Genomic DNA, 15890 nt, shown 5'->3' with positions numbered 1-15890 from the left:
TAGCCTCCCAAGTGATCCTCCTGCCTCTGCCTCCCAAGTGCTGGGATTAAAGATGCACACCACCATGCCATGCTTAGATTTTTATTCTTATACAACCACTCTGTTTTTCATTAAAATACTAACTTAAACCTGGTGTGTTGGTACATGCCTTTAATCACAGCACCCTATCAGAGTTGACTGATATTTTGATTTTTATAGTTGTCAATGCTGAGTGTTAGTTACCTTCACATTGCTGGCACAAAGCACTGACCAAAAGCCACTGATGGGAAGAAAATTGTTTATTTTGGCTTACAGACCCTAGGTAAGACTTCATGATGGCAAGGGAAATGTGGCATGAACAGAAGCTGGACATCACCTCCTGGCCAACATTAGGTGGAAAATGGCAGCGCAAGAGTGTGCTGAACTACCATCAGCAAGGCCCACCCACCAGCAGTACACCTCTTCCAGCAAAGTTCCACTTCCCAAATTGCCAACAGCTGGGAATCAAGCATTCTACATGCATGAGTTTAAGGGGGATATCTGATTCAAACCACTACACTGAGAATGCCACTTTGTACAAATACATAGTAGAAAATGACAGAAATATGTTTAGGGTCATTATAGGAATTGGTGAAAATTATGTCCCAATACTAAGATGAACTTAATTTCTCTCCCTCCCTCCCTCCCTCTCTCTCTCTCTCTCTCTCTGTGTGTGTGTGTGCGTGTGTGTATACAGATGTACATATGCACGTCAAGATGGGCGCACAGGTGCACGGAGGCCAGAGAACATCCAGTGATCACCTTCTTTTGCTCATCCATGTTTCATCAAGACAGAGTGAATTTCTGAACACAGCTGTGGTTTTTGTGAGCCTCAGTGATTCTCTGGTCTCTGCTTCCCACAGGATTAGGGTCACAGACATGTGTAGCTATGCACAACTGCTTACATGGACCCTGAGGAATTAAACTCTTATGGTCTCAGGCCCTCATGCTGTGGAAAGTGTTCTTACTTGCTGAGCCATATTCCCACCCCATAATAAGTTTTAAAAACAAAGAAATAAATAAAACTTAAGGGATGGAGCGATGGCTCAGTGGTTAAGGCGCTTGTCTGCAAAGCCTAATGACTCAGGTCCAATTCCCCAGTATCCATGTAAAGTCAGATGCACAAAGTGGCACATGTATCTAGAGTTTGTTTGCAGTGGCTTGATATGCCCATTCTCTCTATCTTACCTTGCAAATAAAATTTTAAAAATATTTTAGAGCCAGGCCCTTTAATCCCCAAACTTGGGAGGCAGAAGAAGGAGGATCACTAAGAGTTCAAGGCCACCCTGAGACTACATAGTGAATTTCAGGTCAGCTTGCACCAGAGTGAAACCCTACCTTGAAAAACCAAAGATGGCTTAGCAGTTAAGGTATCTGCCAGCAAAGCCAAAGGATCCGGATTTGATTCCCCAGGACCCGTGTAAGCCAGATGCACAAGATGGTGCTCGCATCTGGAGGCCCTGGCACACCCATTCATTCTCTTTTTCTCAAATATCTCAAATAAATAAATATTTGAAAAAAGATGGTTAAAAAATAGAACCCCAATCAACCTGGGTGTGATTGTTTTTTCCTTTAATCCCAGTGCTGAGAGTTCAAGGGCAGCCTATATTATAAGACTAGAGTTTTAGGGCAGCCTGGGCTCATGTGAGACCCTGGCTCAACAAAAACAAAAAAAGCAGTACAACAAAAATAAATCTGGAGCTGGAGAGATCGCTTAGCAATTAAGGCGCTTGCCTGCAAAGCTAAATGACCCAGGTTCGGTTCCCTAGGACTCACATAAGCCACATGCACAAGATGGTGCATGCATCTGGAGTTCATCTGCAGTGGCCTGAGGCCCTGGCATGCCTATTCCTTCTTTCTTTCTGCCTGTCTCTCTCTCAAATAAATAAATAAATAAATTGTAAAACAAATCTGTAACTCAGAGAGCAAATTTATCTTTTTCTTGTTTGTTTGTTTGTTTGTTTTTAATTTTCAAGCCAACACACACACACACACACACACACACACACAGGGGGTAGGGGCACACCAGGGCCTCTAGCCTTCATAAACAAACTCCAGATGCATTCTCTACTTTGTGTATGTGGCTTTACATGGGTACTGGGAAAGTGAACCTGGGTCACAAGGCTTTGCAGGCAAGTGCCTTAACCCCTGAGCCACTTCTGCAGCCCAAACAACAATTTTAAAAACAAGCATTCTAAGTTAATACAATCCAAAGATATACTGATTTGATATTTACAAGGAATGATGGTAAGAAAATATAACTCTTCGTTTTCTATGATTAAACCGTTATGACTCTATAGCAGTAGAATATGTTGTATGTACAATAAAAATATTGCAATGCTCAGTATATGATCTAAGCTGAGGTCTAGGTAGCATTTGTTGGCATTAGGTGGCATGAGGGCATTGTTCCAAACCAACAGTACAATGAAGTCACACAAAGCACAGGTGAACACTGGCAAAAACACCTCAGAGTCATAATGTGTCTGATTTTGAATTAATTTTTGGACTCTGAGCATTTAAAAGCTTTTATTGTTGCTAATTTTTCATGATCCTATATTCAATAATATGAATGCATGTGGGCTTGTGATACACAGTTTAAGCAGTTCAGTTGAAGTCTACACTAAACTATGATGTTTGATTGAAGGTATGTTATTTACTTTTTAAATTTATTTATTTTTGGGGGGGAGGGTTTGAGGTAGGGTCTCACTTTAGCCCATGCTGACCTAGAATGCACAATGATCCTTCTACCTCTGTCTCCCTAGTGTTGGGATTAAAGGCATGTGCCACCATGCGCAGCTACTTTCCAGGAAAAAAAAAAAAGAGCTAGAATCCATAAATTATTTTGTAACTTTGCTGAAAGTGTTAAATTGCTTTGCTGAGCCATCTCTCCAGCCCTCATCTTACTTCTTCAAGAACTATGTTGTATCAGCATGGAGACAGAACACCCTTGTCTTATTCCAGATTTCTGAAATGAACTAACTAATGAACTATTCACCAATTTCCACAACTATTCTCAGCAGATTACCAAATCAGGAATATTTAAAAAGAACAAGATTCCAGGTCAGCCTGGGCTAGAGTGAGACCTTACCTCGAAAAATAAAAAAAAAAAAGAACAAGAGGGTTAGGAAGCTAGGCACAGCTCCTATGTGGTCATAAGTAAATAATTTAATTATAGATTTAAAAAAAAAAAAAGCAGGGCTGGAGAGATGGCTTAGCGGTTAAGCACTTGCCTGTGAAGCCTAAGGACCCCGGTTCGAGGCTCAGCTCCCCAGGTCCCACATTAGCCAGATGCACAAGGGGGTGCACGCGTCTGGAGTTCGTTTGCAGAGGCTAGAAGCCCTGGCGCACCCATTCTTTCTCTCTCCCTCTATCTGTCTTTCTCTCTGTGTCTGTCGCTCTCAAATAAAATAAATAAATAAATAAAATAAAGGACTGCTGAGAAATAAACCAGGCTTCAGTCCTGGACTGGAGTCCTTACTTTAAAAAAAAAAAAAAAAAAAAGCAACTTACTTGGAGCTGTGCCAGTGCCAAAAAAAAAAAAAACAACAAAGCAAAACAAAAAACAAAACAAAAAAAAAACCCAGTTGAGAGTCCCAACTAAAGGACTGCAACCATGGCTCAGAGGGCATACCAGGGACAGGGGTGACTGGCCCTTTCATGCCAACCCTGTCATCAGAAGATGTGACCGTGCAAATGGGCCTGGGCATTTAAAAAAGTTTCAGGCCGCTTATGGTGCTACACGCCTTTAATCCCAGCACTTTGGGAGGCAGAGGTAGGAAGATTGCTGTGCATGCGAAGCTACCCTAAGACGACATGGTGAATTCTAGGTCAGCCTGGGCTAGAGTGAGACTGTACCTGGAAACAACCTCCCAAAACCCACAAAAAAAAAAAAAAAAAAAAAAAAAAGGCTGTTGGCTTTACTTGGGTGCTAGGGAACCAAACTTGGTCAGGCAGGCTCGCAAGCAAGTATCTTTAACCATTGAGCAATCTTCCCAGTCCCTACTACACTGCTTTTTAAATTTTATTTATTTATTTATTTTTAGTTTTTCAAGGTAAGGTCTTCTAGCCCAGCCCAGGCTGACTTGGAATTCACTATGTAGTCTCAGGGTAGCCTTGAACTCATGGTAATCCTACCTGTGCCTCCCAAGTGCTGGGATTAAAGGCATGCACCACCGCACCCGGCTATTCTTTTTTTTTTCTTAATTTTAAATATTTTATGTTTATTTATTTATTTGACAGAGAGAAAGAGGGGGGAAAGAGACAGAGAGAGAGAGTGCATCAGGGCCTCCAGCCACTGCAAAAGAACTCCAGATGCATTCACCACCTTGTGCATCTGGCTAATGTGGGTCCTGGGGAATTGAACCTGGGTCCTTTGACTTTGCAGGTGAATGCCTTAACTGGTAAGCCATCCCTCCAGGCCGCGGCTATGCTTTTTAATTAAAATAAATTTAAAACTCATCTGTGGTTCCTAACTGGTATCAATTGGAGATGAGAGCAAATGAGTGCAAAAGTGGTAAGCAATAGGAATATGGGCATAAAACCAGGAGAGAGAAAAAATAAGGAAAGAGGAGAGGAGGAGTTATCTGACAGGTTAGGGGAGGAACAGAATGTCGAAAGTGGGGGAATGTACATATAAGTTAAGAAAACATGTACCAGCTCCATAGAAACCCTTATTCTATCTAGTATTCTATAAGATATAACCACCAATAGTGGAGGAGGGGGGACAGTCCTGACAGAAGGTGGTGTATATACATACTGAATTCCAGGTCAGTCTGAGCTAGAGTGAGACCCTACCTTGAAAAAAACAAAACAAAAAAATTATTTACTTTTTAAATTTATTTGAGAGAGAGAGAGGGACAGGCAGATAGAGAGACACAGAGAAAAGGAGAGAATGGGCGCACCTGGGCCTCTAGCCACTACAAATGAACTCCAGACCATGCACCACCTTGTGTATCTGGCTTACATGGGTCCTTGGGAATTGAACAGAGGTCCTTTGGCATTGCAGGCAAACGCTTTAACCGCTAAGCCATCTCTCCAGCCCAATTCTACTTTCTTTTTAAGCTATTAATATTAAGCACATGTATATGTGCGCCTTTGTGAAGACATATGTTTTCATTTCTCTAGGGAAACATAAAAATAGAATTAGGGCTGGAGAGATGGCGTAGCAGTTAAGGCCTGTGAATCCTAGGGACCCAGGTTCAATTCTTCAGGTCCCATGCAAGCCAGATGCACATGGTGGCACATGTATCTGGAGTTCGTTTGCAGTGTCTGGAAGCCCTAGCATGCCCATTCTCTCTCTGTCTCTCTAATACATAAATAAATAAACCTTAAAAAAAAAAAAAAGAATAGAATCATTAGGTGCTGCCAGTTTTCTTAAGCTTAAAACAAGAGTAACTTGGGTATGGTGGCACACACCTTTAATCTCAGCACTTGGGAGGCAGAGGCAGGAAGACTGTTACGAGTTCGAGGCCACCCTGAAGCTACATAGTGAATTCCAGGTCACCCTGAGCTAAGTGAGACCCTATCTCGAAAAAAAGAAAAAAAAAATGGAATGGGAAAGAAACTAGTTTTAGGTTTATTTTCGAGAAACTAATTGGCTGGCAAACTTAAAAGTTTTGGTTTTATTTCTCTTACCTTAGTTATTAAAATTGCATCATCCATCACCACTCACTGGTATTCCATAAATATTTTTTATTGTTAGTTGTGTCACCTGTAACCAGAGAGAACAACTTCAGAAGTATGATTTTTTTGTGAGGCAAAATCTCACCTTGGCTCAGGCTGACCTTGAACTCATTAACTCCTTTACTTGGTTAGAAACACAAAATTTAAACAATAGGGACTGTCCTGGGGAGAGACATGTAGCTTTATGAGGCATTTATTAAAGATATGCTTAAAATTCCAGAAGCTATAAAACAAACCCCTTTCTCTGGTTAAATCACTTGAACCACTGAAGAACTCATGGGAACCAAATTCACTGAGATATTAAGCCTTTCCCGGGGGGTGGGCAGCAAGACTGGATCAGGGCTGGAGAGATAACTCAGTGTTAAAGACACTTGCTTGCAAAGCCTGGTGGCCTAGGCTCAATTCCCCAGTACCCAAAGTGGTATATGCATCTGGAGTTTGATTACAGTGGCAAGAGGCCCTGTTGCACCCATCATCCCCCCAGGCTTGTAAATAAATAAAAATATAAAATAAGGGCTGGAGAGATGGCTTAGTGTTTAAGGCACTTGCTTGCAAAGCCAAAGGACTCATGTAAGCCAGATGCACAAGGTGCACACGTATGTGGGTTGTTTCCAGAGGGTGGAGGCCCTGGCACACCCATTTTCTTTCTATTTGCCTCTTTCTCACTCAAGTAAATAATAAATAAATAAAAATGTTTAAAAATTTTTAAAAATATATAAAATGAAATAAAATAATAAATCCTGGACTAGCAGGGTGTAATGGCTCATGCATTAAATACCAGTACTTGGGAAGTTGAATTGGAGGATCACAGTGGGTTCTTAGCCAGCCTAGCCTAGAGAGAGACTGACTCAAAACACAGAAAAAACAAGTGGTACTATACCACCTATATCATGCAACATTAGCTACTCCATCCTGTGATACTTGCCAATGTCTGAAATTAGTTTTGATAGCCACAAATGAAGGCAAGGTAGTTGTAGGCAGTACAGGCCTTGGATGCACTAAACATCTTACTAATCACAGGACAGCCCAATAGAAAAAAAAAGTTCCAGCCATAAAATATCTACTAAGGTGTCAAGGGTTTTCAGTCCTATACCAGGCAAAAACCTACTTTCATGTCTGAGCTGTGCAATCTAGTAGCTAAGTGTCCCAGACCAATCTATGAATCTCCATGAAGTTTCAATACTTTTTTTTTCTTATAAAAAGTTTGAATTACATGTTCTCTCCTAATTTATGAGCTACTAAAATAACCAAATATCTAATAATACTTAGCCATGTGTGGTGGTACCCATTTATAATCCCAACACTTGGAATTCTGAGGCAGGAAGATCACAAGTTTGAGGTCAACCTGGGCTATATAGTAATACTGTCTCAAACAAACATGATCAAACAGAAACATCATTAACAAAAACAAACATACCACATTTAAGCCCATGCAATAAGCCATAGCTTATACATTTTTTTTTTACATGTTGTATGTCTTTTTCTCTGCACTAGATAATGAATTAAAACTGCTTGACTATTAACATCTAGAAATGCTGGGTAAGTGCTAACATACTCTGAACAGCTTAGCTAAGTTTTCATGAAGATAGGGGAAATTACCAGTAGCATCAAACAGAAAGTACATCAAAACCTAGCAGAGTAGGGTAGCATATTCCTTTAATCCCAGTACTCAGGAGGCAGAGGTAGGAGGATTGCTGTGTTTGGGGCCATCTTGAGAATACAAAGTGAATTCCGGGCTACAGTGATACCCTACCTTGAAAAAGCAAAAAACAAAACAAAACAAACAACAAAAAAACAGAGCGGGGCTGGAGATGGCTTAGTGGTTATGGTGCTTGCCTGCAAAGCCAAAGGACTAAGGTTCAATTCCCAAGACCCATGTAAACCAGATGTACAAGGTGGTGCAAGTGTTTGGAGTTCATTTTTAGTGGCTGGATGCCTTGGTATGCCCATTTTCCCTCTCTATCTGTTTCACTCTCTTTCTCTGTTTCTCTCAAGTAAGTAAATAAAAAATATTTTGAAAAATCCAGAGCTATCGATGGGCTAACTTTTGTAGAAGCCCCAGAAAAAACTAAAATTATAAATGAATGAATGAATGAAAGTAGATCAAATAGAACTCCAGAAATAAAACATACGTCACTGAAATATAAACCTTTCTCTCTAGATATACTAGAGAAGACTCAACTGAACTAAGAAATATATCTGAAGAACTACTGAAAATGTTACATGGAGAAATACAGAATGATGCCTTGATCCACAAAACAGCAATAAAACTTATAAATAGCTAGATCCAAAGGCAAGGTCACTTTGACTCCTCCTCATTCCCTGTATCCAAATAACCTAAAAAAGTTCCTTTGAGAAATTAGCAACTGTAGGACAAGACAGTTTGTCAGCATGAAAATATCTATAAAAAGCTTAAAGTTAACATTCTAGTTAATGGCAATATTAACTTTCCCTCCTTTTTTTCTTTTGTGTGTGCAAGTGTGTGTGCATATGTATATGTGCACATGTGTGAGCATGCATGTGAAGATCAGAGATTGACATCAGTTTTTTCCCTCAATTGCTTTCCACTTAATTCTTATTTTGTTTTTCCAGGTAGTCTCAGGCTGGCTTCGAACTCACGGTCATCCTACCTCTGCCTCCTGAGTGCTGGGATTGAAGGTATGTGCTACCACTTCAGGCTTTCTTTGTCACAATCTCCCACTGAACCTAAAGTTCACCAATTTGGCTAGACCAGTTAGCCAGAAGGTCTGCCTGTGTGCACCTCTCTAGCTCCTGGGATTACAGGCACATGACATCATCATCATCATGTGTGCTAGAGATCTAAACCCAGGTCCTCATGTTTGTGTAGCAAGCATTTATAAATGAGCCATTTCCTCAGCCCTATCTTTTCCTCCTCAAAAATCAGACACAGTATAAGGATACCTGTTTTTACCATTCAATATTTTACCACTCAATAGTGCCTTCTAAGGGCCTAGCAACCAGGCAAGAAAAAGACGTGAAGAAGCACTGAAGGTCTGGAGGATTCCTAGGAGAGCTGCTGGGCTTCAGTCAACATTGGAAGGCTGATGAAACAGTTCTAATGCCCATGAAAGACAGTTGAAGTGATGCTACATACAAGTGAGAAGAGAGGAGAGCCAGGCAAAATGGGACTGTGTTCTCTCAGAGTCTCTTTACATATAGTCCATCATTGGAAAGGCCAATCATTTTGGAGGAAGGACTTCCTCCCTTAGTTAACCTTTCCTATTAACAACCTCACATACCTGCCCAAGAAGAGTGTCTCTTGATTCCTACTCTAATCAAGTTGACAACAGTACTTAGCCATCACACAGTCATGCAGAAAACAGTCATCCACTTTATTTTTCTGAAATAAGGTCTCTTACTGAACAAAAGCTTCCTGCCTTTCAGCTAGAATGGCTGGACAGAAGACCTCAGTAATCTTCCTGTTTTTGTCCCCAGTGCTGGAACTACAGCAGTATAGCCAGCCACACCTGAATTTTCTCATGGCCATTAAGGACCAACTTGGTGTCCACATGCTTGCACAGCCATCTGAGCCATCTCCCTAGCCTTGATAAGCTGTTTCTAAAATGTTCATGTGGCCAGGCGTGGTAGCACACACTTTTAATCCCAACACGTGGGAGGCAGAGGTAGGAGTATTGTTGTGTGTTTGAGGCCAGCCTGGAACTACAGAGTGAGTTCCAGGTCAGCCTGGACTAGAGTAAGACCCTACCTTGACAAATGAAATGAAATGTTCACGTGAATGCAAAGAACTTAGATTAGCCAATTCATTCTGAGAAAGGAAAGCTGGAGGTTACTTAACAGTAAATAAGACAATATGCTTTGAATATAACGGCAGCCAAGAGCTGGGAAGATGACTCAGTAGTTAAGGTACTTGCTTGCAAAGCCTGCTGGCCTAGGATCAATTCCCAAGCTATCCACATAAGCCAGATGTAAAAAAAAATGCCGAGCATGGTGGATGCCTTTAATCCCAGTGCCCAGGAGGCAGTGGTAGGAGGATCGCCAAGAGTTCAAGGCCACCCTGAGACTACATAGTAAATTCCATATCAGCCTGAGCTAGAATGCAACCCTACCTCAAAAAACAAAAGAAAAAAAAAAAGTGGCCCAAGTGCCTGGCATTTGCATGCAGAGGTAAGAGGCACTGACACACACACACACACACACACACACACACACACACACACACAGAGAGAGAGAGAGAGAGAGAGAGAGAGAGAGAGAGAGGGAGGGAGGGAGGGAGGGAGAGAGAGAGAGATACACTAGAATATATAAATGGGCCCATACACATATGATCAACTGATTTTCTTTTTTATTAAATTTTATTTATTTATTTGCAAACAGATAGGAGAGAGAATAGGCACACCAGGGCCTCTAGCCACTGCAAACGAACTCTAGACACACGTGCCTCTTGTGCATCTGGCTTACGTGGATTCTGGGGAATCGAACCTGGGTCCTTTAGCTTTGCAGGCAAACACCTTAACCGCTAAGCCATCTCTCCAGCCCCTCAACTGATTTTCTATAAAGGCTTAAAGGCAATAGGGCCGAACAGTCTTCTCCTCCACAAAGTGCCAGACAAGTAGAGTGGGCAGGGGGAGAGGAGTAAGGATTTTTCAAGGTAGGGTCTCACTCTAGCTGAGGCTGACCTAGAACTCAAACTGTGGCCCAGGCTAGCCTTCAAGTCACAGCAATCCTCCTGCCTTTTAAGTACTAGGATTAAAGGTGTGCATTCCCATACCCAGCCAAACTTTTATTTTTATTTTTTTCAAGGTAGGGTTTCACTCTAGCCCAAGCTGACCTGAAATTCACTATGTACTCTCATGGTGGCCTTGAACTTACAGCCACCCTTCCTACCTATGACTCCTGAGTGCTGGGATTAAATGTGTGTGCAACATGCCTGACTTTTATTCTTTAAATTTTTTTTGTTTATTTATTTGAGAAAGAGAGAGAAAATGGGTACACCAGGGCCTCCAGCCATTGCAAACATACTCCAGATGCATGTACCACCTTGTGCATCTGGCCTACGTGGGTCCTGGGGAATAAAACCTGGGTCCTTTGGCTTTGTAGGCAAATACCCTAACCACTAAGCCATCTCTCCAGTGCCTTTTCTTTTCTTTTTTTTTTTAGTTTTTTGTTTGTTCGTTTTTTGAGGTAGGGTCTTGCTGTAGCCCAAACTAACCTGTAATTCACTATGGCCACAAATTCATGGAGATCCTCATACCTTTGCCTCCCAAGTGCTTAGATTAACAGCATGAGCCACCACACCCAGGTTTTAATTGGGCTGGAGAGATGGCTCAGCAGTTAAGGTGCTTGCTTGAAAAGCCTAAGAACTCAGGTTTGATTTCCCAGTACTCATGTAAAGCCAGATGCACAGGTGGTGCATTCATGTGGAGTTCCTTTATTTGCAGTGGCAAGAGGCCCTGGCTCCCCCATTTTTTTTTTCTCTCTCTCTCTTACTTATTTATTTATTTAGAGAGAGAGAGAGCCAGGAACCTCTTACCCCTGCAAATGAATTTGATATGCATGCACCACTTTGTGCATCTGGCTTTACATGGGCACTGAGGAAGTGAACCCTGGGCCAGCAGAGTTTGTAAGCAAGTGCCCTTAACCACTAAGACATCTCCCCAGCCCCAAACTTTTATTCTTAACCTCATGCAGGAAACAAACATTAGTTTGAGGACATCAAATCTAAATGTAAATACTACAGGTATAACAATATATACTAAAGTGTCTTTAGTCCCAGCACTTGGGAGGCAGAGGTAGAAGGATTACCATGAGTTTGAGGCCATCCTGAGACTACATGGTAAATTCCAGGTCAGCTTGGGCTAGAGACCCCAGAGTTTCTCCAGACTGTTGGCATCGCTGTCTTGGTATACTCTTCTAAGACCATAAGGTTGCAGCAAACATCACTTCCTTGTAGCTATAGGTTTCTGTGCTACTTCTAGGCTTGAGGTCATTTGCTGTTCCTAGAAGGGTATAATCCTTATTATGCAGCCTTCTCTTTCTTCAACGTCAGCAATGGAAAAATCTCCCTTTTGGCAAATCCTCCTCACGTTTCAAATTACTTGACTTCTGATTCAGACCTCTGGACCCATATTTAAAGGGTTCATACGATTTGCTCTGATCTGTCTGCATGATCTTCCTTTTGATAATCTCAAAGTAAAAATAGCTTGATTAATTAAAAAATTCCTCTTGCTAGGTAATATAGCAGTCGTAAAATTCCATCATATTCATAGTTCTCAGCAATACATATGTCTTTACATATGTAAATGGGTGAGAATGATAAGGGGAACTCGTCTCCACCTAGGGTACTAGACGGTTTAAACACTGTTAAATTTACTGTTGAGTTAGTAAGTTGAGTTCTTTTTTTTTGTTTGTTTTGTTTTGTTTCTTGTTTTTTGAGATAGGGTCTCACTCTAGCTCAGGCTGACCTGGAATCCACTCTGTAGTCTCAGGGTGGCCTTGAACTCACTGTGATCCTCCTACCTCTGCCTCCCGAGTGCTGGGATTAAAGGAGTGCACCACCATGCCCAGTGAAGTTCTGAGTTCTTACTGTGAACACTCCTAATGTTCCTTTTCCCATCAATAAGCAAACATGAGTAGGAATGAGGCACTCTCACTTCCTAATTGGAGCTATTAAGACATGAGTAAAGCAGGAATACCCTCACACCAGCACTTCATGGACACCTATACAAACCTACATGACTTCAAACGGTGCAACCAGCACTGTGCCAAACAGTTTGTACCAGACATTTTTGCTGTCATAAGCCTTGGTGACAACTTTACGATCACTACCACCTAGACAAGGGGAAGCTTTCAAGTCTTTGGTGGCTTTTGTTTCTCTAGGTGTTTGGTAACAGCTAGCCATGGAATTAGGGAGATGGTAACAGCAACAGATGGTGTCCTCTCTTGTTACAATTTACATGTATGCAGGCCTTGAGTATCAGGACCCTAAGCCCTACATGTAGGTCTAAGAAGTTGTAATTACTCAGCCCTTAATAGCAGCCAGTGTTACAGCTCTAGGGTAGACAGACCTAAGAAGTCAGAATTCCTGAAGAAGGTCTTAGCCAGAAGGCCAAGAAGCAGTGAAATTGGCAAGACAAGTGGTGAAAGTGGCAAGGCAGTGGTCCACTTGACAGGTAAACAAAGCAACCTGAGTCAAGTATGGTGGTGCATACCTTTAATTCCAGTACTCAGGAGGCAAAGGTAGGAGAATCACTGTGAGTTCATGATCAGCCTGGAACTACAGAGTGAGTTCCAGATCAGCCTGCGCTAGAATAAGACTCTACCTCAGAAGAAGAAAAGAAAGTAACCTAAACGAATCAAGACTGGCCATGACAGGAAGGCTGAGTAACACAGAGAGAGGGCAGAGAGAACAGGGTTGAGACCAAAGAAGGAAAAAGGCTATAAGAGCCACAGAAGAGAAAATGCAGCCCTTGGAAACCAGAAGCGCTTAAGAGAGTTGTCAAGTGTTTCTTCCCTCCCTCCTCTAGGAAACAGCTATGGAAGTTTGTTTTCTCATAGGCTTGCAGAAAAGGAGAAGTCATTAAGATGTTTTAGTCCATGCAAAATAAAGACAACAGGGGAAGGAACACTCCCCACTGCACAACCTGATCACATTTTCTTTGAAAAAGTAGTGCATCTCTCAACATAGTTATCTCAGCTTCTGCTCACCAGAGGAATGCTAGAAAAGAACTGGTGACTTCTTGTCACCTTGGGTGTTAGCTCCCAACAGAAGAGAAAATTATAAAGGAAGTGCTCTATCACTAATCACTGAACTTTGAAATCCTCAGTCATATGACTTATAATGTGTATTTCTAGAGGAAATGACTGTTGCCCCTCCTGGCTTTAAGAGTGAAGCTTGTTATGTATAGCTCTGCAATGAATTCTGGGGAATGTGGTCACAATTAGGCTACCACTTCCTTTGTGCTCTGCCTAAACTCTCTATCAGCCTACTTACTGTCAGCTAAACTGCTTTGTCTCCATCCCCTACTTTCAAGAACACCAACTTCAATGAATCCTGCCTGTCTGAGAAAAAGAGGTGTCATCTGGGCATGGTAGTACACACTTGGGAGGCTGAGGCGGGATCATGAGTTTGAAACTATATGGACTAGATACCAGTCTCAAAACAAAGTAGCATGTCACTCATCCATTGAAATCATTTTACTTAACATGTCTTCTTCCCTCAGTTCCTGGCATTTTGCTAGGCACTGGCATTTAAAATGGTGACCCAAAGATGACAGCCCTGGGCTACTGGTAAGAATCCCAACAACAGCTGGGCTTGATGGCATATGCCTTTAATCCCAGGACCTGGAAGGAGGATCATTGTGAGTTCAAGACCAGCCTGAGACTACATAGTGAATTCTAGGTTAGCTAGGACTACAGCAAGACCCTACCTCAAAAAAAAAAAAAAAAAAAAATCCCAACAATAAATGTGAAATTCACTCTGTAGAGAGGGCTTTGTTATTCCAAATTCATTCTTCCTCAGCCTTATCCTGGCCACCTGACCCTTTTTCTACTCAGTAGAGCACTTTCTTTCTGCTTCCTCTCTTAACCTTGCCTTAAGTATCTGCAAAGTACAGCTTTATGTTCCTCAACTTGCTATCTATTTTTTAGCCAAGATTCTTTATTCTTTTTTTTTTTTGGTTTTTCAAGGCAGGATCTCACAATAGCTCAGGCTGACTTGGAATCCACTCTGTATTCTCAGGGTGGCCTTGAACTCACAGCGATCCTCCTACCTCTGCCTCACTAGTGCTGGGATTAAAGGCACGTGCCACCACGCCCAGCTATTCTTTTTTTAAAAATAATTTTTTTGTTGTTTATGGTAGATCTATTTTTAGTTATCTTAGGAACCTCCACACTGACTTCCATAATGGGTGGACCAGATTGCATTCCCACCGACAGTATAGAAGGGTTCCTCTTTTTCCACATCCTTGCCAGCATTTATGGTCATTGGTTTTCATGATGGTAGCCAATCTGAAAGGAGATAGAATCTCAACATAGTTTTAATCTGCATTTCCCTGATGACTAGGGAGTAGAACATTTTTTAGATGCTTATATGCCATCTATATTTCTTCTTTTGAGAATTCTTTATTTAGTTCCATAGCCCATTTTTAATTGGCTTGTTTGATTTCTTGTTAATTTTTTGAGTTCTTTGTATATCCTAGATATTAATCCTCTATTAGATGTATAGCTGGCAAAGATTTTTTCCCATTCTACAGATTGCCTCTTTACTTTATTCACAGTGTCCTTTGTTGTACAAAATCTGTAATTTCATGAGGTCCCAGTGGTTAATCTGTGGTTTTATTGCCTGAGCAACTGGGGTTATATGTGGAAAGTCTTTGACAAGACCAATATGTTGAAGGGTTTCCCCTACTTTTTCCTCGAGCAGTTTCAGAGTTTCAGGTCTGATGTTAAGGTCTTTAATCCATTTGGACTTAATTCTTGTGCATGGAGAGATGAAGGATCTATTTTCATCCTTCTACAGATACATATCCAGTTTTCCCAGCACCATTTGCTGAAGAGGCTGTCTTTTCTCCAATGAGTATTTTTGACATTTTTATCGAATATCAGGTGGCTATAGCTACCCGGACTTGCATCTGGGTCCTCTATTCTGTTCCATCGATCTACATGTCTGTTTTTGTGCCAGTACCATGCTGTTTTTGTTACTATGGCTCTGTAACATAGGTTTGTCAAATATTTTGTAATGCTATAAAGCTGGCTGATGCTAAGTGATCAGAAACACTGACTGCACCACTTCACGATTTCCAGCTGGGAAAACAAAAGGACCCCATCAGCAGATTAGTGACAAAAGGGCAGAGATTACTGGGGTGATCTCACAAAGATATTTCTTTATGCTAAACATGGTAACATATGCCTGTAATCCTAGCACTCAGGAGACAGGAGAATGTTGTGTTCAAAGCCAACACAGGCTACAAGCAATACTGTTTTAGCAATAAATAAAAAGAGAATTAAGGTTTTTAAGAACATGTCACCTTTACCTCTTCCCCACTCTCCATAACAAGAAGGTATTGAAGGAGAAAGATATGGTGGTGTATTCTGGTTTTTTATTTTTTAAAAATTTTGGTGTATGTGTATAGATGTGCTCCATGTGCACATGTGCAGAGGTCAGAACAAAACATCATGTCTTCCTCTATTACTCATCTGCCCCTATTCCT

The 15890-nt window shown here is 41.4% G+C and overlaps 1 protein-coding gene across 7 annotated transcripts in view; it reads right to left on the bottom strand.

The window, feature by feature from the left end:
- Positions 1-15890, bottom strand: part of Ptpra (protein tyrosine phosphatase receptor type A) — a 185949-nt gene that overhangs the window by 133362 nt on the left and 36697 nt on the right. For 5 of the 7 annotated variants that reach the window (XM_045156280.1, XM_045156279.1, XM_045156281.1 and 2 more), the window contains exon 2: positions 5653-5728. The exons of the other annotated variants lie outside the window; for them this stretch is intronic. In XM_045156280.1, coding sequence (XP_045012215.1) covers positions 5653-5679 — 27 coding nt within the window. In that variant the 5' untranslated portion in view covers positions 5680-5728. The remainder of the gene's footprint in view (positions 1-5652; positions 5729-15890) is intronic. 7 annotated transcript variants of the gene reach the window in all.

Source organism: Jaculus jaculus, chromosome 8 (genome assembly GCF_020740685.1).
Source record: "Jaculus jaculus isolate mJacJac1 chromosome 8, mJacJac1.mat.Y.cur, whole genome shotgun sequence".
NCBI classification, from domain to species: domain Eukaryota; kingdom Metazoa; phylum Chordata; class Mammalia; order Rodentia; family Dipodidae; genus Jaculus; species Jaculus jaculus.
The sequence above is the reverse complement of the archived record's forward strand: the minus strand, read 5'-3'. Positions and strand labels throughout refer to the sequence as shown.